This window comes from Balearica regulorum, chromosome 3 (genome assembly GCF_011004875.1).
Source record: "Balearica regulorum gibbericeps isolate bBalReg1 chromosome 3, bBalReg1.pri, whole genome shotgun sequence".
NCBI lineage: Eukaryota > Metazoa > Chordata > Aves > Gruiformes > Gruidae > Balearica > Balearica regulorum.
Genome location: NC_046186.1, coordinates 36700003 through 36723223, shown reverse-complemented (window position 1 = coordinate 36723223; position 23221 = coordinate 36700003). Strand labels below are relative to the sequence as shown.

The 23221-nt window shown below is 39.9% G+C and overlaps 1 protein-coding gene across 3 annotated transcripts in view; it reads left to right on the top strand.

Moving 5' to 3' along the window:
- The window catches only part of PHIP (PHIP subunit of CUL4-Ring ligase complex), a 119198-nt gene that overhangs the window by 10858 nt on the left and 85119 nt on the right, over positions 1 to 23221 (top strand). For all 3 annotated transcript variants that reach the window (XM_075747550.1, XM_075747549.1, XM_075747551.1), the window contains exons 5-7: positions 253 to 403; positions 513 to 611; positions 12275 to 12435. In XM_075747550.1, the coding sequence (XP_075603665.1) occupies positions 253 to 403; positions 513 to 611; positions 12275 to 12435 (411 nt within the window). The remainder of the gene's footprint in view (positions 1 to 252; positions 404 to 512; positions 612 to 12274; positions 12436 to 23221) is intronic.

The window sequence follows — 23221 nt, the reverse complement described above, 5'->3', positions numbered from 1 at the left end:
CTGTGCCTTAAAGTCAGAAAGTAGTAAATACCAATGGTTCTCTGTATAAAGTGGCATGTGCTGAATAGAAGAATTAATTAGGACCAGCTGGGATGAGTTATTGTACTTAAAGGTTGTTATTTGTTTTTATCCATAATATACTATAATTTTCGTATGAATTTGTATAACAATCTGGGGAAAAAATTAAACCAGTAATTCTTCAAAAATATTATGTTCTTTATTAAATGTTTTATTTGCTCTTTCATGTAATAGGTGAAATATTACAGACACTTGGCACCTGATCACTTGCTTCAAATATGCCATCGACTTGGACCGCTTCTAGAGCAAGAAATTCCCCAAAGTGTCCCTGGAGTGCAGACATTATTAGGAGCTGGCAGACAGTCTTTGCTTCGTACAAACAAAAGTATGAAAATTTTATGTGAATTTTGAGACTTCTTGGTATTTCATGCCTTTCTGTGTTTTCGCATGAAAAAACACTTGCCTACAATTTTTGTGTAATTCTTTTAAAACAGGTTGCAAACATGTTGTGTGGAAGGGATCTGCTCTTGCTGCACTACATTGTGGGAGGCCTCCAGAGTCCCCTGTAAATTATGGCAGTCCACCTAGTATAGGTGAGTTAATTTTATTTTGGCATTGCTGTTGCAATACCTAACTCCCAGGGTGATTGATTATGAGTGATAATGAGAGCTTAGTAGTAGTTCTATTTGTATTTGTCCTTGTTTGTATCATATACCTTACCTTTAGTATCATTTTTATTAAGATACTGTGTTGCCATACTTGGCAGTTTGTATGTGGGGAAGAAATAGGTATTGTAAATTCATACACTAGTTCTGCTTGGAAGTTAATTTTGTCTTTGAAGTATGAAATGGAATAAAACATATTTCACCAGTGAATACATACAAATAAAACTCTTATTCTTAAAGATATGATAAAGCTGTCAGTAGATAAATAATTAGTACTATATAACTACTTAAAATCAGGACAGCATGGCCTGCACCCATTGTTGGGGCAAATAAGTCATGTGGACTGGTAATGGCTTGCTTTGGAAAGCTTTGAGTGTCTTGTAGAAGTTATTGAAGTTACAGAAGTAGCTGTGTTTTAGCTTGCTGTGCTGTATCATGAAGCATGCATACGCTGTCTATACTGTTGAAAAAGCGAGAAGCTGGAGGTCAGAGGTATTCTTTTTCTTTTTCTTTTTTAGATGTTATTTTAAGCTCTCATATGGTCACTAAAACATGTTCATTAACTTTCAACCTTTTAACAAGAAGATAGATTTTTTTTTTTTTTTTTAATTGCGAGAAGAATCAGGATATGTGATATTTTAGGAGAGTCTTTAAGGAGCATCCTTTTTCTTTTGTCATTGATAGGAAAATGTGTAAAATCACTTGTGTCTTTTGATCTTTCTCTGCTGGTGTCCAGGGAAGGGGGAATAGTTAAGACAAAATTGTCAGTGTGGATTATACCAAAACAGTAGTGATTTCTACCAAAACAGTAGTTGCAGATAGATGTGCAGTGTTGGATGAGAGTGGGCAGGGAGCATCCAATTGATTGGTTCCTGGTCAGGTGCAGCTGCTGTAAAGACAAAGGTTTCTGTCTTGGCAAAAAAAGAGAAGACTGAAGATACGTTGTGGGAACTAATGAGTAACAATGTAAAATACAGAGCCAGGTGCTTTTTGGAACAGCGGCATTTTTAATGTGGTAACTTGTCATGACAATTTTGCAGTCTCTGAACTCCTTTTGGAGGCTATTGATAGCCTGTATATATAAAATACAGAAACAATTGAGAGCGCTTAATTTTGGCTATTTATATTATTTCTAATGTTGAAGAAACTCAAAATCAAATTTCAAAATGCATACCGTTACACTTTACCCAGAGAATTGTAGTTCTCTCTTAACAGCTGAAGCAGAAGCATGCTACAGCTAAGAAGCTCTTAGGCTGAGCACAGTCAGTTTTGACTTGGTCAGATGGCAGAGTATTTGATGTCCTAGTAGCTGTTCCTTTTTAAAGTACAAGTTGCATGCTTTCCACGGTGTTTCTGTAGATGCTTGGAATATAGGAAGAAAACATTGTTTCTCTGGGTATTTAGAGCTAATTTTTCAGAGCCTTTTCAGCTAGTATGTGTATTGATCAGAAGTTAAATCCTCACATAGCACCTGCATCCATTCGATGTGGTTTTGTTTAGAGCTCTTCTTTTGGTATTTAAGTAGAGAAATTTTTCTATGTTGTGTTATAGATGTGGGGGAGAAAATGCATGTTGCTGAGTAGAATAATTTCCCTCTTGAGTGGCTGTGTATTGGCTTGAAGATTCTATACTTTGAAAATATTGGGCTAGATTAGCAGCTATTTCTGCAAGGTGACTGGAGGACTGAGCTTTCTAGTAGCTCAGATTTCTCTAGTGGTTGCCTTACCTTTTCCTTTACTTGGGAATACGTTTTAAAACATGTTGGAGAAATCAGAGTGGAAGAGGACTGTTTTGCATTGTACTGTAGCTTGTGCCATGGTGTGTACTTATTAAAGGGAGAAAGACTGTTGTATGAAATCCATGGCAGCTGGAGTTCAAAGAAAGTTGTAGAGTTGCTGTGGTAGTGGAATTAAATGTTTAAAAAAAAACAAACCCAAAACCAAAACAACTTTCAAATTCTTTCAGGGAAGAACAAGTGAGGCTTTCTAAATAAATGTTATTTTCATTGAACCTTTTGCAGAGCACTGAATATTTGCAAAATTACAGTTATTTCAACATACCACTTTTTTTCCTGACCAATAATTTCCTTTTCCAAACATTGAGATAAGTGCTGGTAACTGAACATTTTCAATTGTGAAGTGTATTTGAATTTTTTGGATGTCTGGCTCAGAGCTGTGTGTTAAAGCATTTGGTTTTGATCTATCCTGTTCTGGTTTGATCTTCTCAGTGAAATCATGAGGTGGAATGACACTTCTTTTATAAATTGAACTAGAAAATTTTGTTCTTAAATAACTTCTGTTTCCTTAAATAACTTCTATTTTTCCACTGGGAAGGCTGTATTTTATGCATTTGCCCAACCAACAAAAAAATGGGAACCTATTCTTCAGACTGTATTTCAGGTGGAGAACACACTGGTGCTCGAGGAACAGAAAAGATACGGAAGTCTTTTGATATTGTGAAGGAAAACTTAACTTACATTTCACTGAACATACAGAAATATTAATTTGTTTCCTAGCCTGATGAACCAATGCAATTATGATGCTGATGGGATATTCTTTAGAATTAAATTTTTGTGTACATTTTGCCAGCTGCCTTGTAGTTAGCTGGTTTACGTGTGTCGTGGTTTTACCCCAAGCCGGCAGCTGAGCACCACACAGCCGCTTGCTCACTCCCACCCCATTGGGATGGGGGACAGAATTGGAAGAGTGAAAGTGAGAAAACTCGTGGGCTGACATATAGACAGTTTAATAAGTAAAGCAAAAGCCACGTGCACAAGCAAAGCAAAACAAGGAATTCATTCACCACTTCCCATGGGCAGGCAGGTGTTCAGCCATCTCCAGGAAAGCAGGGCTCTGTCACGCATAATGGTTACTTGGGAAGACAAACACCTTCACTCCGAATGCCATCGCCCCTCCTCTTCCTCTTCTCCAAGCCTCCTTATAAACTAAGCATGATGTCTTATGATATGGGATATCCCTTTGGTCAATTTGAGTCAGCTGTCCTGTTTGTGTCCCCTCCCAACTTCTTGTGCACCCCCAGCCATCCTGCTTGCAGGGCAGTGCAAGAAGCAGAAAAGGCCTTCACTCTGTGTACGCACTGCTCAACAACAACAAAACCATGTCTATGTAACAAAACCATCTCTATATTATCAACACTGTTTCCAGCACAAATCCAAAACATAGCTCCATACTAGCTACTATGAAGAAAATTAACCCTCTCAGCTGAAACCAGGACAACATGCAATTAAAATACATCTGTACAAATATGCATTTCTCAAGAAAACTACAGAATATCTGTAGAACATAATAAAGAGAAACAAAACTTGACTGTGGAATAATTTTTGTCTGGTTACTGTCACTTGTGCAACATATCTTACAAAAAGTTGCTGAAGTGCTTAATTAAAAACAGAAAGAGCTATGTCAAAGGTCCCATCTTCTTGGATGCAGAAACAGGAAAAGAAGTATTTTTTTTCAGTAATTTTCAGGAACTGTTGAAAAAGCACGGAAGCAAAGCATAAGCTTTGAGAGCTTTGAGCTCAAAGCTCTTGGGGAACCTGGTCACTCAGGTGTGAAGACCTGAATGAGACTGGCTATTCACCCCAGACAACAAAGAATGTTTTTCCTGACCAGTGAATGTATCTGCCTTTCAAGAACAGTATTTTGTGGTCTTGCTGACTAGTCCAGTGCAAGAAAAATTCTGAGGCATTTTGCACTTTCATCACAGTTTCTTTATTAAATGATGCTGTGGTTTCGGCTTGAAAGAGAATGTGAGGTTCTGAAAGTGGTGTAGATGTCTGTTTTTAGGCCGAAAAGCTAACCTAAGAGTACTTCGTGTAACTATATTATTTTGTTAATTATAGTAAAAAAATTAGAACCACCTTGTGTTAAAGGATCTGTGTAAAAGTAACATCTTACACATGTTTATTCAAGTCTAAAGTGAATTATACTAAAGTAAATGACTTTTTGTTTTGCAGGAAGAAATGAGCTGTAGAAGTCTTATGGTACTTTGAGAACATACAAACTGAATGAATATATAGTGAAAGCCAGTGGGATTACATTGAAATCAGGGAACAGTTTGGAAATGCCTGAGTCTATATAGCTTTCTCACCTCTCTGAAGTAATAAGGGTTGGCAGTTACTTTCATTAAGCAAATTCATATTATATGTAAAGTTTTAGATTTATATAGAATTTTTTATATTTTCAGAAATGCTCCAGTGAGGAGTTGGTATACTTTTACCTTCATGAAATGTCCAGAAACAAGCTCTGGCTTGATGAAATTGCTAGCTTAACCACTTTACTTGGTTGACAATCATTTGTAAGCCGAGAGACTTGGAGTACTGTATAGAGTTTAGAAGTTGAATAGAAAAATAATAGGAAGGCAGAAGTCAATTCAAGCTGATTTTTTTTTTTTTTTTTTATCTTGGACATCTTTACAGAGTGGGAGGGGGCGACCCAACAACCCAAAACTTGAGTTCTTGAGGCATTTAGTCTTACTAGCTTGGAGAGTGAAAGGAGGAGTCTAGCAGTGTCTTTATTATTATTTTTAACAACTCTGAATGTCTTGGTATTCATTAGAGGCGTGTCTGGCCTCTCAAGTTATGAAACTTGATTCAATATGGATAAGAGTTGTAAGTGAAGTATATTCTTCAGATATCCTTCCAGGTTGCTTCCGAATCTGGTTCTATTTTTGCGCGAATGGAAGGGGAATGAAGGTGGTTTCTGTTCTTTAGAATATAATTTTCATTAGTTAAATGCACCCCCAGAAGGGAAGAATATGAAAGATAAACCGTAATGATTTTTGTGTGTGCTTTTTTAAAATGTAACTTATACTTGGTAGAAAATTAAATTGGATATATCACTGACTAGTGGATAAGGCAGATTACTGTCCCCCATCTTTAAGACATATTTCACATTCCAGGCTAAGACCATGTAAATAAGGTGATGGAATTGGTCACTTCAATAAAACTGAAATAAGAAAGCTGGGGGGGGAATCAGTATAGCTAATACTGCTGTATCTTTCAGACCCCCAAATTTTTTTTCTTTTACAGTTTGCTGTTTTTCTCTGAGCTGCTTATTCTGTTTTGGGCAGGGAGTAAATTAGACACATTCTAAAACTTTGAAGGCGTTCAGTTGGTGCCTGTTGCATGCCTGTTGACTGGGAGAAAATTTATGCTCTTTCATAAGTTCAACTGAAAACTTGCACCACTTTACCTTCATCACCTTTATGTTTGATTTTTAAATTGTTCTGAGGGAAACCAAACAAATAAGGTGATTTTGACTCTTTGAGATGTGTGGTTTTCAGATTAAGGTTGTTGGCAGCAGTGAATTTTAACCATAGAAGTGAGATTTTAAAAAACAAAGTTCCATTTTACTAAGTTGTTTTAAGAGCCCAACTCTCCGTTCACAGTTGTGGGTTTGCTCCATCTGACAGCTGAGCACCACACTCCTTGCTGCCCCCTTGCTCCTTCACTCCAGTGCCCGGTGGGATGGGGAGGGGAATCAGAAGAAAAAGGTAAAACTCATGGGTTGGGGTAAGGACAGTTTACTAGGACACCAAAGGAAGAGGAAAATAACAACAATAATACTTTTAAAAGAATATACAATGCGGGTGATACACAATGCATTTTGCTCGCCACCCCAAAAAATGATGCCCAGTATATCCTCCAGTAGCGACTCCTCCTTGGCCAGCCTTCTTTATATACTGAGCATGATGTCATATGGTATGGAATATCCCTTTGGCTAGTTTGGGTCAGCTCTCCTGGCTGTGTCCCCTTCCAGCTTCTTGTGAAAATTAACTTTATCCCAGCCAAAAACTGGGACAACTGTTTAGGTTCCTGAGTGGCCCTTACAAAAAAGAGGTTTAAACACTTGCCTTCAGAGATTAAGGTTAGAGCCTTTGGCTAAGGAATCCCATGTTTCTCACCCTACCCCACTTGATTTTTATTTTTCCTTTTTTTCTTAAACTCTAGTAAAGGTCTTGAGCAACTTGTTGTATTTGACCCTGCTCTCAAAGAAGGATTAGACTACAAGATTTTGAGAGGTCCTGTCCAACTTTAACAGTTCTGTGATTGTGCAGTAACAAAAGTCAAAGTTCTGGCATTAAATCTGGTGAGGGATATGAAGGAACACAAAAGGGGCTTTTGTAGGTCTATCAGCAGTAGAAGGAACAGTAGGGCCTGCTGCTGAATGGGGCAGGGGACCTGGTGACGAAAGCTGAGGTATTCAATGCCCTCTTGGCTTGGATCTCTACTGGTAAAGCCAGCCTTCAAAAATGTCAGGCTCTGGAGAGCAGGGGGGAGGTCTGGAGCAAGGAAGACTTTCCATTGGTGCAGGAGGATCAGGTATGGGAATGTTTGAACAAACTGTGTATGTAAGTCTATGGGTCCTGACAGGTTGCACCCCTGGGTGCTGAGGATAGTGGCTGATGTCATTGCAAGGCTACTCTTGGTTATCTTTGAAATGTTCATGGTGGTCAGGGGAGCTTCCTGAGGACTGGAAGAGAACAAATGTCACTCCTGTCTTGAAGCAGGGCAAGAAGGAGACTGTGGAACTAAAGGTGGGTCCTCCTTGCCTCAGTCCTTGGGCAAGTGATGAAGTAAATATTCCTGGAAGCCAGCATACTAAGGACAAGAACATGGTTGAGAGTGGTTGGCATTGGTCTATAGAGAAGTCATGCCTCACTAGCCTGATAACCTCTTAAATGAGAAGAGTGGCTTAGAGAATGAGGGGACAATAGTGAACGTTGTTTATTCTTGCTTCAGCAAGTCTTTCTAAACTGGTTCCTGTAACGTTCTTGCTGTCAAACTGGTAAGATATGGGCAGAAAATCACAAAAAGTTGTGATCAGCAGAATGAATTCCAGTGACTGGGCAGTCACTAATGGAGTGCTCCTGGGGCTGATACTAGAGGTAGTATTGTTCAACATTTCATTAATAACTTCAATGACGAAACACTAAGTTTTGTGGAGAGTGCAAAACTAGAAGGAGTGATTGGTGGATAAAATGGTCTGTGCTGCTGTTCAGGGGGACCCTGACAGGAGCAGTGGATCATCTGGAATCTAACGAAGTTCCACAAAGAGAAGTGAAAAAGTCCTGCCCCTGGGGAGGAATAACCTCATGTGCTAGTGGATACTGGGGACCAACTGGCTGGAAAGCCATTTTGTAGAAAATGAGCTGACTGTCTTGGTGTTCATGTCCTGGTGTTCACCTGTGTCCATGGTGAACATGTCAGACGTTGAGTCTACAATGTGCCCTCGCTTAAAAAAAAAAAACAAGCAGCATCCTGGTGTGTTGGAGGCAGTGCATTGCCATTAGGTTGAGGTTGTTCTTCCTTTCTACTCAGTGCAGGTGGGATCACAGCTGGAGTGCTGGGTCCAGCTCTGAACTCCTTAAAACAAGAAAGATGGGCAGACTGGAGCTAGTCTAGTAAAGGACCATGAAGATGGTGAAGGGATTGAGGTATCTGTCGTACAAGGAGAAGCCAAGAGAGCTGGGATTGTTTAGCCTTGAGAAGAGAGAGCATGGGGGGGTTGTTATCAATGGGTGTAAATACCTGAATAGGAAGGTGTGATGAAGGTGGAGCCAGACTCTTCTCGTTGATACCTTCTGACAGGACAGAGGCCATGGACACAAACTGAAATAGAGGAACTTAAATTTAAACATAAGAAAACACCTTTTGGGGGTGATCAAACCTCTGACATAGGCTGCCCAGAGAGGTTGCAAAGTCTCCATCCTTGGATATATTCAAAACCTGACTGGACACAGCCCTTACCAACCTGCTGTAGCTGACCCTGTCTGAGCAGGGCAGTTGGACTAGGTGATCTCTAGCGGTTCCTTCCCACCTCAGCCATTCTGTGCTTCTGTGATAGCAGACCATTTCAGTCTTTAAAGCTGGTGATGTGTGAAGATGAGCCCAGTTACCTAAAAACTAGAAACCAATTAATTTTATTTTGAACCAATTGGTAAACAATTGATAGCAAGTTAAATGATAAAATTTGTGGCAAAGTGTTTTTTACGTGATCAAAACATCAAAGAAATATGTGCCTTTCTCAGGTATTGGCTTCTATTGATCAGTTAGCTTCATTACTAAATATGAAGAATCCTGATTTTGAACCCAAAATGCCACTGTTGTCTTATGTTGCACAACCACCACTTAGTAACATCTGATATTTTGGTTTGTTTACATTTTTTTAATTTATTTTAAAAGCAGGATCTTATGTGTGAGTAGTAGGCAAGCATGTAAATCTAAATTAATCTTAATTTCCTTAGTTGGCCAGGCGTTGAATGGGAGCTCTTTCTGTGAAGAGTCCACAGTGCTCTTCTAGCAAGGAGCAGGCAATCTCTGTTCTGTTGTTTTCCTCTTTCTTCCTTCCAACTCTTCTTACTGCTCTTCATGTTGGTTGACTTGCTGTAAGGCCCAGCCTGTGCTCTCTAACCCTTTCTGGGATAAAGTCTCATCCTCCTTTCCTCCCTTATTATGTACGGTTTGTGGCTCCCACTGCAGCTGTTTAACTGCTTATACGTTATCACTCTTCCTGTGATTAACACCTTGGTTCATACTGACTCATTTGTGTGAGGCCAAGCAAAATTTAACCAACAACAGAAAACTGCTAGTATGACTAAAACAAAATAATAGGCTTGCTGTCACGGGGGTTTCTAAAATAATTTTTTCCAAATGCAGTTAAAATCAAGCTAAAATAGATTACAGACCGTATAAGGCCTGACAAGTGTTGATGCTAGATATGGGTAACAATCATTATAAAACCAAAGGCATGTAATTAGTACAAAGACATTATTATTATTATTAACAGTTGGTAGCCTTTCTCACCTTGGCTTCCACCAGAAAAATCAATTTTATTGTTTGTCTGCAGGAATTTATTTTTGAGATGCAGCTATTTTTATTTTTTACCTGTACTCTAGAGGAAAAAAATAAATCCTATTGTGCTAGCAAAGTGTGCAGGTGACACGTTGGAGTCGTCAGTGTCTGTAAGAAAGGGTGGGAATAGGTCAGTTAAAGAAATCAAGATGGATCATGTGGCAAAGTCAATGAGAGTAAATATAAATGTAGTTAAATGGAAGGCTGTATTGAAGTACAATGGTGGATGTGAGAATTTTGTTTAAAACAACAATAAAAAACAGTTTGAGAAGTCTTTTAAAAATTTTATGTCTATAGACAGTGTTCAAACCTGCAGGAGATTAATCTTCCCCCTCTTTCCCTCCCCACAATTGCATGATCTTGGTAAAAAATTTTCTTCTGATAGAATGTAAGTTGATAATACTGGTGTTTTCCCCCCCCCATGTCAAATCACCTTTTAATTTTATTTTTAACCAGTTTTGCGATTTTTGTATGTTTTAAGTTTTGATCAAGGCCAAAGAGTGAGATAGATCCCAGATTTATTGTTTCTAGTATCACAGCGTTGCCTCTTATTTCCTCCAGTAGGTTGATTGTTGCTGATCAAGGGGCATTTCATCTGTTGAGTTTCCCAGGAATATGTGAACTAGTAGCAAGTTGCCGATTACCACTTCACATTGGTGAGAATATCATCAGAAATACTGGCTTAGGTTCTGTTAATCTTCTCCAGTGATTTAAAAACAAAACAAAATTCAAACTTGAAATTTATCTCAGGTACTTTAAAAAGTTTTTCATAAATTCAGATCCGTGTTAAAAATGACATGCTTATTACATGAAGTCACTGGTGGTTTTATCCTAAGGAGTCTGCTTACAGTTTCGATTTATGGGCAAAACATCTTTGCAAATTAAACTCTTAGTTAAGCTTTTTTCCCTTTTTGTGAGCTATGGTTTAATTGGAAGGCATTGTTAGATGCTGATTTCCAACAGCCATCTCCATCTTACGTGAAGAGCAAACAAAAGGTAGCTCCTGAGTAAGTCAAGATTATTGTGTAAGCTCACTTTATTGTTGTGACAAAGACCTTCCTTACTCTGTGTGTCTGTGTTTGGTTTGTTGGGGGTTTTTGGGGGGTGGAGTGTTTTGCGTGTATGGGTTTTTTATTGGTGGTTGGTTGGGGGTTTTTTAACTGTAGGATGATTTGTCAGAAACTGAAACTGAATTTATCTTGTGACTGAACTAATCTTAGCTTCCTGCTGTTCTAAAGTAGACTGTTGGCAAGGAAAAGCTTTGTCATAAAGCAAATGCAGCTGCATCTTTTTCTTGTGTAAGGAGAGGGTGAAGAGGATATAGTAGTGGCACATTGACTAAAAGTGCCGCTCCACACACAGTTAATGATCCTGCTCCTTCACAAAGCATCTTGAAAACTTCCTTGAATCCTTGGGCTACATAGGCATTTAACTGAAATGTTTCAGTGCTGTTTCTGTGGCCAGAGGCCAATGAGCTTGGCAGTTGTCCATACCACTAAGTGCTTTTGCTCCTTATAGAGTAGCTACAATCCAGTTTGCATATTTAATATAGTTTGACCTGTGCTGACTCATGAACTAGTGTCTGGTTGATCTGGACCAAAACCAAGCAATGCAAGAGGTTTGTGACTGTTTCACAGTTGATGCTAAGGAGTGAAGGTGAGTCAGTGCCCAGACCTCTGCCCTGGACCTGCTCAGTTCACTAGTATGTAGCCATGGTCACATATGAAGAATGGCTAAGCAGAGTAGCAATGAAAGTATCAGTTACCTCTGTTGGCACAGATAGATCTTGTTTTTCATGTGTGCGTAGTGCTGTGGACATTGTTGGGCATTTATGGTTTTACTTTTCATATATTCAGAAGCTGGAGATCTGAATATATTACCTGTGTTATTACAATGTATCGCCATTGCCGTTCTTTGGTCTAATGATGACATGAGGAGCCGTTTGACTAATGTATCCATGCATATGAGCATTATACTCTGTTGCTTTGTCGTTGCATGAGTAGCAGTTTAAAATTAATAACATTGACCTTTATTTTCTTTACTGTAGTTCTTGATTTGTTAAAACAGGGTAGATTCCTGCTCCTTGACCTTCTTAGCTTTTAAACCTGAAAAAAAATCCCAAATTCTTTGAACAAGGTTCTGTTAATCAAAATCAGAATTTTCTGTAAGGTTTTGGTAAATACATATGTAAGTTTTTCTTTGGTATTTTTGTTTGTTTGTTTAGCTGTACTGAGTAGCAATATTCTTAAAAAAAAAAAATTTGTCTTGCAAGCGGTGGATAAATGTTTGTGTAGACCTCAAAAACAGCTTGCCTTGGAGAAGATTTGAATGTTTGCTGATCTTCATTTAATATCTCTGTAGAAGCTCTTATGCTTGTTAAATTTGAGGTAATTTACTCCTTCATGGAAGCTGCCTCAGTCCTGAATTTCTCACAGTAGGTATTAAGTGAGATGAATATGTTTGGGCACTTGAAGTTGAAAGCTATATTGCATCTTTATGCTCTGTCTTGTGGTTTGGTGGTACTTTTGCACGTCTGTATCATCGGCTACTTTTGTACGTATTTTTCTCTAAGTAGGGCAGAATGAGAGAATTACTATAGTAAGCTGTTCATATGGCAAGTGGTCCAGTGTTGAAATAAGCTTTCCATCCTGGAGAAGTATTTTAGTTTATGAACCCAATATAAATGCTGTATCTTCTTTTTTCTTTCCCCATTTGGTAGTGGATACCCTGTTTTCAAGAAAACTAAATGGAAAATACAGACTTGAACGCCTTGTTCCAACTGCAGTCTATCAACATATGAAGATGCACAAACGAATTTTAGGACACTTATCTTCTGTATACTGTGTAACTTTTGATCGGACTGGCAGGCGAATATTTACTGTAAGTACAAAATCTTTATTTTTGTAGATAGTGTTTTTTTAAAGTACAGATAGCATGTCACCTAATTGTTTCCAAAAGCTAAATGTACTGATGATGTGTATCAAGAGCAGATAAATGCTTTACTAATATTACTATCATATATGCTTTTTAATAACCAGGCTGGTTTGCACGTTAGAGTAGTTTTGGCATACACATCTTCAGTCTAGATGTGATGGTGATTGCTGATCTGTGTAGTTCAGTTAGAAAACTTGGGTTATTTTCAGTGGAAAGGATCTGCCCTATGTAGATTCTTTCCTCTGGACTTGTTTTCTCTAGTGAAAACATAAGCAAAAGAATGGACCACCACCACAGAATTCAATTAGGAAGTCAGAGGGCACAATCAATATGTAATTAAAGATTATTTTGACTTTTTTCTGTAAATTTTTGTTAAATTTAAAGCATGACTATTAAGTTTAACAGTCTGGTGATACACTTAGATTTGGTACAGCATGTGAAAGGAAACTAGAAAGCTGAAAATTCATGTGTGTTGTTACAAATGTTGGTTTACAAGGAATTGTCTTTATGAGATCACAGGAACTTTTTTTTTTGTACCAGTGTTCTTAGGTTTTTTGTAACTGTTTGCTTTTTGCTGCTATTGTTAAAAAAATAATTATTGGGCAGATGTCTGAAATGAGTACTGAAATAGCAAGTTTCCCAAGGAATGAGAATTCTAAAACCAGATAAGTGTCAGTGTACTTTGGATGTCTTGGTAAGTAGTCAATTTTAGTAGAGCCAAAGATGTAAATCCACACCTTGTGCCGGTTGGGGACACTTCAGCTGCATTTATTACCTTCCCAACAAACACCAGATGTAACTGATACCTTTGTGGATCCAGGAGCTTGATTGTGTCCCCTCATGGCAGATATCTCAAACAATGCAGGTGGAAGTTCAGTTCTCCTACTTCATGTATTGCAGTCCTAACTTCTAAAATTCTTTCAAAGCAGTTGTAAATATAATTTGCCCTTTTGCCCACATACATTTTGCTTTGTTGTGTGGAGGGATGTGTGGTTGCAGGGATGGGACACCTGCAATGTTTTGAACAGACCTGTTTATTTGTTCACTTGTTACCTCAGGCATAGCAGACACCTTTTTCATATTTCTTTAGCTTTCATTGGCAAGCTAAGTCCCTCAACAGTCAGACATTAAATTCTTACATCCTGTAGTTTATGCATGATTGACCTATCAGGAAAAGGGCGCTCTGTTCTGGGTTTATTTTATATTTGACATGGCAGAATGGATTAGAGATTTTATGTGTACCAAGTATAAAAAAATCTCCTATGCTCACCTTGTTCACCTCTAAATAAAAACTTCAGTTTGTGCTTCCTAGATGGAGTGCGTAAAACTCCTTCTTAAGGTCATCTGATTCTTCATTTTCCTAAAACTTTCCTGTGTTCCTAAAAGCTTTACTTGTCCAGAGGTACATACTAAACTTCTTCTTGGGTGCATCTGCAATGATCATTTCTTGTTGCACATTCCCTTGCTTTTTGCAGTCTGATGTAAAAGTGATTAAAGAGAGAGAATTCTCTAGACTGTAACAGCAATTTGTTTCCAAAAGAAAAGTAGAACTTGAAATAAAATGGAGGGAGCAATATTGGTTCTGCAGCCCCAGAACTTTGCTGGCAGTCCTTTGCTGACAGATATACTGGTGTCCTGGTGTGACTGCTTGAAAAACGTCCTAGTTTAGATCTTGATTACTTCAGTCTAGTGTTAAATAAAGTGCCCATAGAAATTGTGGCTGGTAAATTTTCATTTTGGAGGGCCTGGGACAGAACTTCTTACCTCTGCATTCTCAGGTAAATCCAGTATTTCTTATGTAGACATTTAAGTGATTGTTGGTGATGTTGTATTCCACATTCAGTAAAATCAAAGTTACTGTAGCTGGCGTGATGTAGTCAGTGGATAAACAGTCATGAACTGACTTGTTGTAATTGCATCTGTATAATGAAGTAGTGCCAATTCTGTTCAATCTAGACCACTACAATTTCTAATGTCTCTAGTGTAGTAAGTAGAAATAGAAATTTATAATAAGTAAGCTAAACTTTATTCCACACATCTGTTGCCAACGTGTAAATTTGCATGCATCATTAGGGATTAGTTACTCTATGCTGTTACTCTACAACCTCCAGCATTCAGTGTGACATTAGCTAGATAAGAGGTTGGTTTAGATTTATAATTGGTTCTAGAAGATGCATCATAACTGTTTCCTTTTCCTCCAGACCTCTGAAGGATTGCAAGCCTCTAAATTCAAGTTCTGTTTCTGCTCTGCTTTAAATTAAAAGGAAAAGAAAGTGATCTCAGCACATTTTTGAGTCATACCCTTCTGGGAGATGTTATCTTTGTTAGGAGGAAGATGCTCTTAGTTTGCCTAAAGGACATTATGCAGTTTACCTACTAGCTAGTAGGTCATACAGTGACTGTTTATATTCTTTTATGGATTTCGTAAGAGATTTCTGAAGATCATCCTCGTACCTGTTTTTTTTCTGAATGTGCAAAAATATTCTTAATATACAAACTGTGTTGTCTTGGTTATTTAGTGGGGTTTTTTAATAAACTACAATTAAGGCATCTTTACGTGCAATGACACAGCTAAAAGACCTGTCAGCCGTCAGTGAAGAAAACCTAATTATTTCTGAGACTGTGTATTCTGGATGTCTTGAAAAGCGTGACTTGCAGAACTCATGCAGGGTAACAGAAACAAGCATTGTCTTCTCTGGTTCCTGTGCTAATTAACTTTCTGACTGCAAAGAAGGATGGCCATCTCCTTTTCCCCCACCTTTATTTTCCTGTCTCCTCTGAGATTACTCTTTCTAGGGAATAATAAACAGTGTTGTGTAATAGCCTGTGTAAGATTTCCAACCCAAGATTAATTTGTACGTTTCTTGGCAGTTTCACTTCAGCCCACAAGTCTGTGTAATGGTAGGAAAGTGAACCAGTTTTACCCCATACCTTGGCAATGCTGTCATCAGTTCTCTCTTGGTGCTGAACTTGTTCTGGGATTCACTTTTTGACAAATGTTTTTTAATAGGCACATAATTTGTAGCAGTTGTAGACATAACCTTGGAAGCATGAGCTGTGGTGTAAGCTGATGCCCTTGCTAGTAGAACTGCAACAGTATTTTAAGAGTTGTGAATTGTTTTATTCAGTTCAGGTAGAATCCCATGAGTTTATTTGAACTCTAATATTGTTATCTTGCCAAGATGCTACAGAATTTACAATTTTACCTTAGTCTTCCCCCCCCCCCCACTTTTTCCTTCCTTTTTTTCCTCCTCTTTTTTTTTTGTTTTCCTTCTTTCATGTTGAGACTTGCTAACAGTTGTTTAATTTTTCTCTGCAATGGAGATGTACAACATGTGCTTCTATAGCTATACTATAGCCAGCTGGTAGAGAGCAGGCTGGTTTTATGCTGATCTTCTTTCCTTGGTTTCCTGTTATTAAATAGACTTCTGAGGTCCCTCCAGGTGGCATTAGGTCCCAGAACTAGCTTTTCTTCCTGACCATTTTACAACTTTGTCTATGTGCAGGTTGCTGTCCATCAGTTACATTCCGCATGCAGCGGTTTAGGGGTCTCATAATACAGGGTTTGGCTTATTGGTTGACTTTTTTTTTTCCTTTCTTTTCTTTTTTTTTTTTTTTTCTTCCCTGTGCTTTGAACAATCTGTTCATCCAGTAAAATGACTGCAGGCTGTAAGTTTACTGTAAAGTCAGTAGCTTATTCATAATATTGATCTGTACAATGTGAGAACTGCAGAAGTATGTTTTATGTAATATGTATAGTTCTATAGACAGAATATGTTGGTGGTTTTTTTTAAAATTTGTGCAGCGCCGAGAAAAACAGGACCAATGATTTGAGATTTCTAGAGTATGATGCAATTAATATTAATGGTTTGGTTCTATTCTCATGAATGTGCTGCTTTGAGAAAGAGATTAATCCACATGTGAGTGATTTCCACCCCGTACAGTGTTTTGGAAGTTTTGAGTTCCCTATTCCCCTCTTCTACTTTCAGGTGTCTCTTTTGAGTGGTGAGGCTGCTATTTGTCAGCATCAATTTTACATGCACACCCTTTTTTGTCTCCTCTGCTTCTTGGGGTTTTGTGGTGATGACTGCACTTTCAAGAAGAATACACAAGCTTCTTCATACTCTTAAGTCTCACATCATGGTAACAGTAGAACAGAATGAGCTGATACTATTATTCAGATAATCATTGCATCATATAGATGTAGACTTTGAACCTTTTTGAAGCTTTAGATAGAGAAGTGCAAATTTGAATATAGAAACACAGGAACAATTATCAAAACTTATTCATTGAGTAGCATGGGGGGGAAAAACCCAAATCAGAGTGCTTTTTAGAGTGCTTGTATGTTTGTTTTAAGTAAGCAGAGGGATTAAAACAATCTGCTTAGAGCTTTATGAGCAGAGTTTAGAGGGAAAAAAAGGAGCCCTTTTTTTTCTCTAAACTGCTTATAAAGCTCTAAACAGCAAGTTTGCTAGTTCTGTTGTAGACCCGCATTAACTTGTTCATTGGAATTGATTTGGAAGCGTGCATTACCGAGCTTTTGTTTACCAACTTTTTTCCTCTTTCTTTTTCCTTCTGTTCAGCTTCTCAGCAACTTAGAAGTGAATAAATTAAGCTATAAGTGAAATTAGCCTGTGTGTGTATGATTATCAAAAACATTCCATGAGCTAATAATTTAAACTTTTTTGTTTGTTTTTAACAAAAACCAGTGTCTCTTTCAAGGTATTCAATATGAATGAGATGTGGAGCCTTTTCAAAAGCATTAAATGCTAACAACTACATTTAAATGCACTTAACTGTAAATTTAAAACGTTCTTGAATCTTCTTTCATGTAGATGTTCTGGGTAGATGAGCAGCTTGCTGGGAGGTCCCAAGTTCTACCTATTAATTAAAACTTATTCCTGAAGGTGGTTTACTTTCTTTTCATACAGGTATTTGAGCTGAGCTAAAAGTAGCAATAAAGGTAGAATAAGATGCATAATAGGTTCATTTATTGAGTCATAGTTCAATGGGTCTGAATAAAAAAAGGTGGTGATCTAGAAGGAAATGGTCATTTCAAGGGTTTGATAAAGATTTTGAGAGGAAAAAACCCAAATAACAGAAGTTAGAGTATTGAGCACTTGATTTTCATATTCATACAGTCTAACATGATGGGGCAGAGAGCAAAGACTGCAAACACTTGTTACAGTTTGAGGATACAATTTGAAGAAGTTCTGAGGTAATTGAGAAGGACTTCTGAGGTTCACACGAAATAATTGGATTAATATATACTTACCTTGCTGTGTTGTGGTGAAAATGAGTACTGAAGTCCTAGATTAGGTGAAATTAGGCAAAATTTCAGAACTTGTGTTGTACTTGCTGCTAGACTGCTCTGATTTTTTTTTTTTATAATGCCCTAAGGATATTGGAAAAATTGAAGATTAATGCTCAGAAAAGAGTTGTGGCACTGTCCAAAGCTTTGGAAAACGATGCCTGTTAGTAAGGTCGTCTAGCATGCTTGAGGTATAGGACTTCTAGTGAAAAAAGCAGAGGGGTGGTTTGATTATTGTGCAGTTTTGTCTATGGGGTACTTTTTTTTTTTTTTCTTTGGATCCTATTATAACTGTGTTAACAGAGTGTCGTGGTTTAGGCCCATCCGGCAGCAGGGTACCACGCGGCCGCTCGGTCACCCCTCCCCCAGCATGATGTTGAGGATAAGTATAACGAAAAGCCCGTGGGTCAAGATAAAGACAGGGAGAGATCACTCACTAATTATCGTCACGAGCAAAACAGACTGAACTTAGAAAAGGAGATTCATCTAATTTATTACTAAACAAAAAAGAGTAGAGCAATGAGAAAATAACATCAAGTCTTAAAACCTCCGCCCCCCTCAGCGGCACAGGGGGGGCGGGGAATGGGGGTTACGGTCAGTTCATCACACGTTGTTTCTGCCGCTTCTTCATCCTCAGGGGGAGGACTCCTCACAACGTTCCCCTGCTCCAACATGGAGTCTCTCCCACGGGCTACAGTCCTTCACGAACTGCTCCAGCGTGGTCTCTTCCACGGGGTGCAGACCTTCAGGAGCAAACTGCTCCAGCGTGGGTCCCCCACGGGGTCACAAGTCCTGCCAGCAAACCTGCTCCGGCGTGGGCTCCTCTCTCCACGGATCCACAGGTCCTGCCAGGAGCTTGCTCCAGCATGGGCTTCCCATGGGGCCACAGCCTCCTTCAGGTGCCTCCACCTGCTCCGGCGTGGGGTCCTCCACGGGCTGCAGGTGGAATCTCTATACCCCCTCATCCTTCCTCCATGGGCTGCAGGGGGACAGCCTGCTTCACCATGGTCTTCACCACGGGCTGCAGGGAAATCTTGCTCTGGCGCCTGGAGCACCTCCTCCCCCTCCTTCTTCACTGACCTTGGTGTCTGCAAAGTTTCTTCCATCTTCGCACTTCTCTCTGCGGCTGCAAAAGCTTCCCCCAACTGTTTTTTTTTTTTTTTCCTTCTTAAATATGTTATCACAGAGGCGCTGATTGGCTTGGCCTTGGCTAGCAGCAGGTCCATCTTGGAGCCGGCTGGCATCGGCTCTATCAGACACAGGGGAAGCTTCTAGCAGCTTCTCACAGAAGCCACCCCTGTAGCCCCCCCTGCTACCAAAACCTTGCCACGCAAACCTAACACACAGAGTACCTTCCCATTAGAACAACTTTTACAAGGGCTTTGGTGATTTCTAACCTGTGGAGGTGCTAAAAGTATGTAGGGGAGAGGAAGCTTTTTGTTATGCATACTGAGGGATGTGAGAAGGAGACTAAGAGGCAATTTTGGAGCAAAACCATGTTTCTCAATAGGGTGGCCAACCTGGTGAGGAGTATAGTAGAGTAGGAAAGATGTGGGAGGGAGACAACAACAGTCATGTGAGGAAGTCATAGACTTGGTGGGTAAGCGAAGAATGTGGGGTGATGTAGACAGGAAGAACCCTGAAAACAACAAAAAGGGCTGAAAGGGACCAACCCCAAGCGTATGCACACAGATCATGAAATGCATTATGGGGAAAGCTTTCACACTTTGAGAAACCAGTCTGACTAGCTGCCCATCTGATGTGCTTGTACACTAGTGCATGCAGTATGGAGAAAAGCAGGAGGAATTGGAATTCTGTGTGTAGTTGCGGGGCTACGATCTCATTGGAACCAAAGAGGGGGGATGGGGTTGGGTAGCTCACAGGACTGGGATGCTGCCATGGATGGATACAGGCTCTTCAGGAGGGGTGGGCTGAGATAGCAAGGAGTGGGGGTCACCCCTTACGTGAGAGAGCGGCGGGACAGCTGAGAGCTCATGGGTGAGGGTTAAAGGACAGACCAACGTGGGTGACATTGAGGTGGGTGTCTGCTACATGCTGCCTGATCAGGGAGAAATAGGTGAGGTCTTCTTGAGGCAACTGGAAGAAGCCTCACCTGCTCTTCCTGGCAGACTTGAACCACCCTGGTGTCTGCTAGAGGGGGAATACAGCAGCGTGCAAACAGTTCAGGCAGTTTCTGGAGTAGTGCGCTGATGACAGCTTCCTGGCACAGGTCATTGGGGAGCTGACAACAAAAGACACTCTGCTGGATCCGATAGCTGCAAACAGTGAAGAACTGTTTGGATGTGAAGGTCAGTGGCAGCCTTGGCTGCAGTGACCATGAGCTGATGGAGTTCAGGATCCTGTGAGGAGGGAACAAGGCAAAAAGCAGGATCATAACCCTGGACTTCAGAGGAGCAGGCTTTGACCTGTCTGGGGACCTGCTTGGAAGAATCCTCTGGGATATGGTGCAAGGGAGAGAGGAAGGGTCCAGGGGAGCTGGCTGGTTTTTAAGGGTTGGCTCTTCCAGACTGAAGCATGGTCCATCCTGATGTGCAGGAAGGCAAGCAAAGGCAGCAGGAGGCCTGTGTGGAAGAGCAAGAAGCTCCTAACTAAACTCAAACACAAAAAGGAAGTGTGCAAGAGGTGAAAGCAGGGACAGATGACTTGGGAGAAATACAGAGCCACTCTCTGAAAGTTCAGCGATGGGGTTAGGAGAGCTGAAGGCAGCCTGGAGTTGAATCTGGCGAGGGATGTGAAGAGCAACAAGAATGGCTTCTTCAAAGGGAAGGCTACGGAAAATGGGCCTGCTGATGAATGGGGCAGGAGATCTGGTGAAAAAGATTAGCTATTCAATGTCATCTTTGCCTCAGTCTTTAGTGGCAAGACATGTCTTAAGGAGTCCCGAGTCCTTGAGACAAGAGAGAAAGTCTGGAGCAAGGAAGACTCCTTGGCAGAGGAGGATCAGGCTAGGGAATGTTTAAATGAACGGGCCATACACAAATCCATGGCACCTGATGGGAGACCCTGGTGAGTGCTGAGGGCACTGGCCAATGTCATTGTGAGGCCCTTGATGATCTTTGAAAGGCCATGATGGTCAGGAGAGGTTCCTGAGGACTGGAAGAGAGCACATGTCACTCATCTCTTCAGGAAGGGCAAAAAGGTTGTTCCAGGGAACTACAGACCATTCATCTTCATTTCAAGTTGAATGAGGGACAGTAGTGGATGTTGTTTTTCTTGGCTGTAGTGAGGCTTTCAGTGCAGTCTCCCACAGCATCCTTACTGACAGGCTGATGAAGTACAACCTAGATAAGTGGACAGTGAGATTGAAAATGGCCTGAACTGCCAGGTTCAAAAGATTGTGGTTAGTGGCATGAAGTCCAGCTGGAGGCCAGTCACTAGGGGTCTAGCACAGGGTTTGGTGCTGAGGCCACTACTTTTTACATTTTCTTTAAGGACGTGGGTGATGGGACAGAGTGTACCTTCAGTAAATGTGCAGAAGATAACAAAACAGGAATGGTTGATACGTCATCCTGGGCAACCTGCTTTAGCTGACCCTACTTGAGCAGGACAGTTGGACTAGACAATTTCCAGAGGTCCCTTCCCTCCTCAATGATTCTATGATTCTGTCTGTTCATTGCTCTTCAACTCTGTGGACTCCGGTTGTTTTCCCTGGGCTGGCACTGTAGCAGTCTAGCAGTTAGATAAGGCAAATGTGTACCACAGAATCTCAGCGTGGAAGTTTTATGCATAAGTAGAAATAGTATAGACTGTACCATTGCTCTCCTTACCCAAGAGGCAGAAAATGTAATTATTAACAAGCTTCCCTTATTATCTCTTTTGTCAAATAGACACATCCCTGCAACAGTCCCTCTTACGACAGTTTTTAGAAGTATAAACTGGCTGTTACTTGTAGTAACTAAACAAGACTGCACAAGGGAACAGTCCTTGGTTGAGTGTTGAGGTTAAATGTTCAGAGTGATGCTCTTCTATAATGCTGATTGGTCAGCCTCAGCGTCCTTGAAGGACCAAAGAGAAATCTGAAATCTCGGATTGTACTTTTCTGTTTGAGGGAGGAGGGACCTTCCCTTAATAGAAGGAGTTGTTTAAAATGAGCGTGCAGTGACACAGAATATGTTTGACAACCTTAATCAGAGTCTCAGAAGTTTATGCCAAAAACAACTATGGCAGAGCTATGGGAGAAGTTGTCTTGCCCACATCGCTGCATTCATGGGTGCATCAGAGAGAAACTGTTGTGAGTAGCTGCCTGTGAGCCAGAAACAACTTCTTGTTCCCTGAAGAAAAAGTAAGCCTGAGGAAGTTGCCTGGCTTCCAGGGTATTGCTACAAATGAGAACGGATGTGTAATTGTTAGGTAACTGCAGGTATGCTGTTCTCCTTCTCCCAGATAGTAGTTTTGAATCTGAACTATGTAATGACTAAAATTTAGCTACCTTTTCAAGTAGAGAACTGTTGCTTTTTTTAATAGAAACAACATTAAAAAAGTTAAGGACATAAGGGGAAATAAATTGTCTGTTTGTCAGCATTAACATGATGTAAACAGGCTAGTCAGTATTTATTAAAAAAAGGGAGGGGAGAGGAAAAGCTTTCCAAATGCTTTTATGCATTCCAATAATTGTAGCATCTATCTGGGTTCCTTTTGAAAGCGTTTCCTGGAGTGTTTGCCTGGCTCTCTGGTGGGAGACCTCTGCTTCACACATAGTGGCTGTGTCAGTGAGAATTTCATGAGCTGAGAGTATTGGTGTCCTGGATTGGGCTGCTCAGAACACTAGCTACATTGAACCGTAGCAGTGTGAGATTTCTATAGTTATGCAAATGTAAACTAAATACTGTACTAAATAAGGAAAATATATGTCATTTACTTGTTTACAAAACCTGTAATCTTGAAAATAGTATCAGTAGCATCTAAATATTTTTTTGAGACTTTTGGTTGTTAGACACTTTCACTCAATTCTTACCAGTCTTTTAAAAAAATCTGACTGTTGGTCCCTGTACTTTGAATACCTTTTTTTATTATTTTTTTTTTTTTCATAAAAGGTAGTATTGCCCTGCCTTCTGGCTTAAATACTAGATAAACTTGTGCAGAGGCACTGTGAGTAGATGGAAGAGGAAAAACCAAGGTGAAATTTTTTTTATAACGATGGTGTCACATTGCAACTTACTATGGTGGGTTGACCCTGGCTGGAGGCCAGGTGCCCACGAGAGCCACTCTATCACTCCCTCTCCTTAACTAGACAGGGGAGAAAAAGTATAACGAAAAGCTTGTGGGTCGAGATAAGGACAGGGAGAGATCACTCACTTATTATTGTCATGAGCATGAACATGAGAAAAATTCATCTAATTTATTATCGAGCAAAACAGAGTAGAGCAATGAGAAATAAAATCAAATCCTAATATCTTCCCG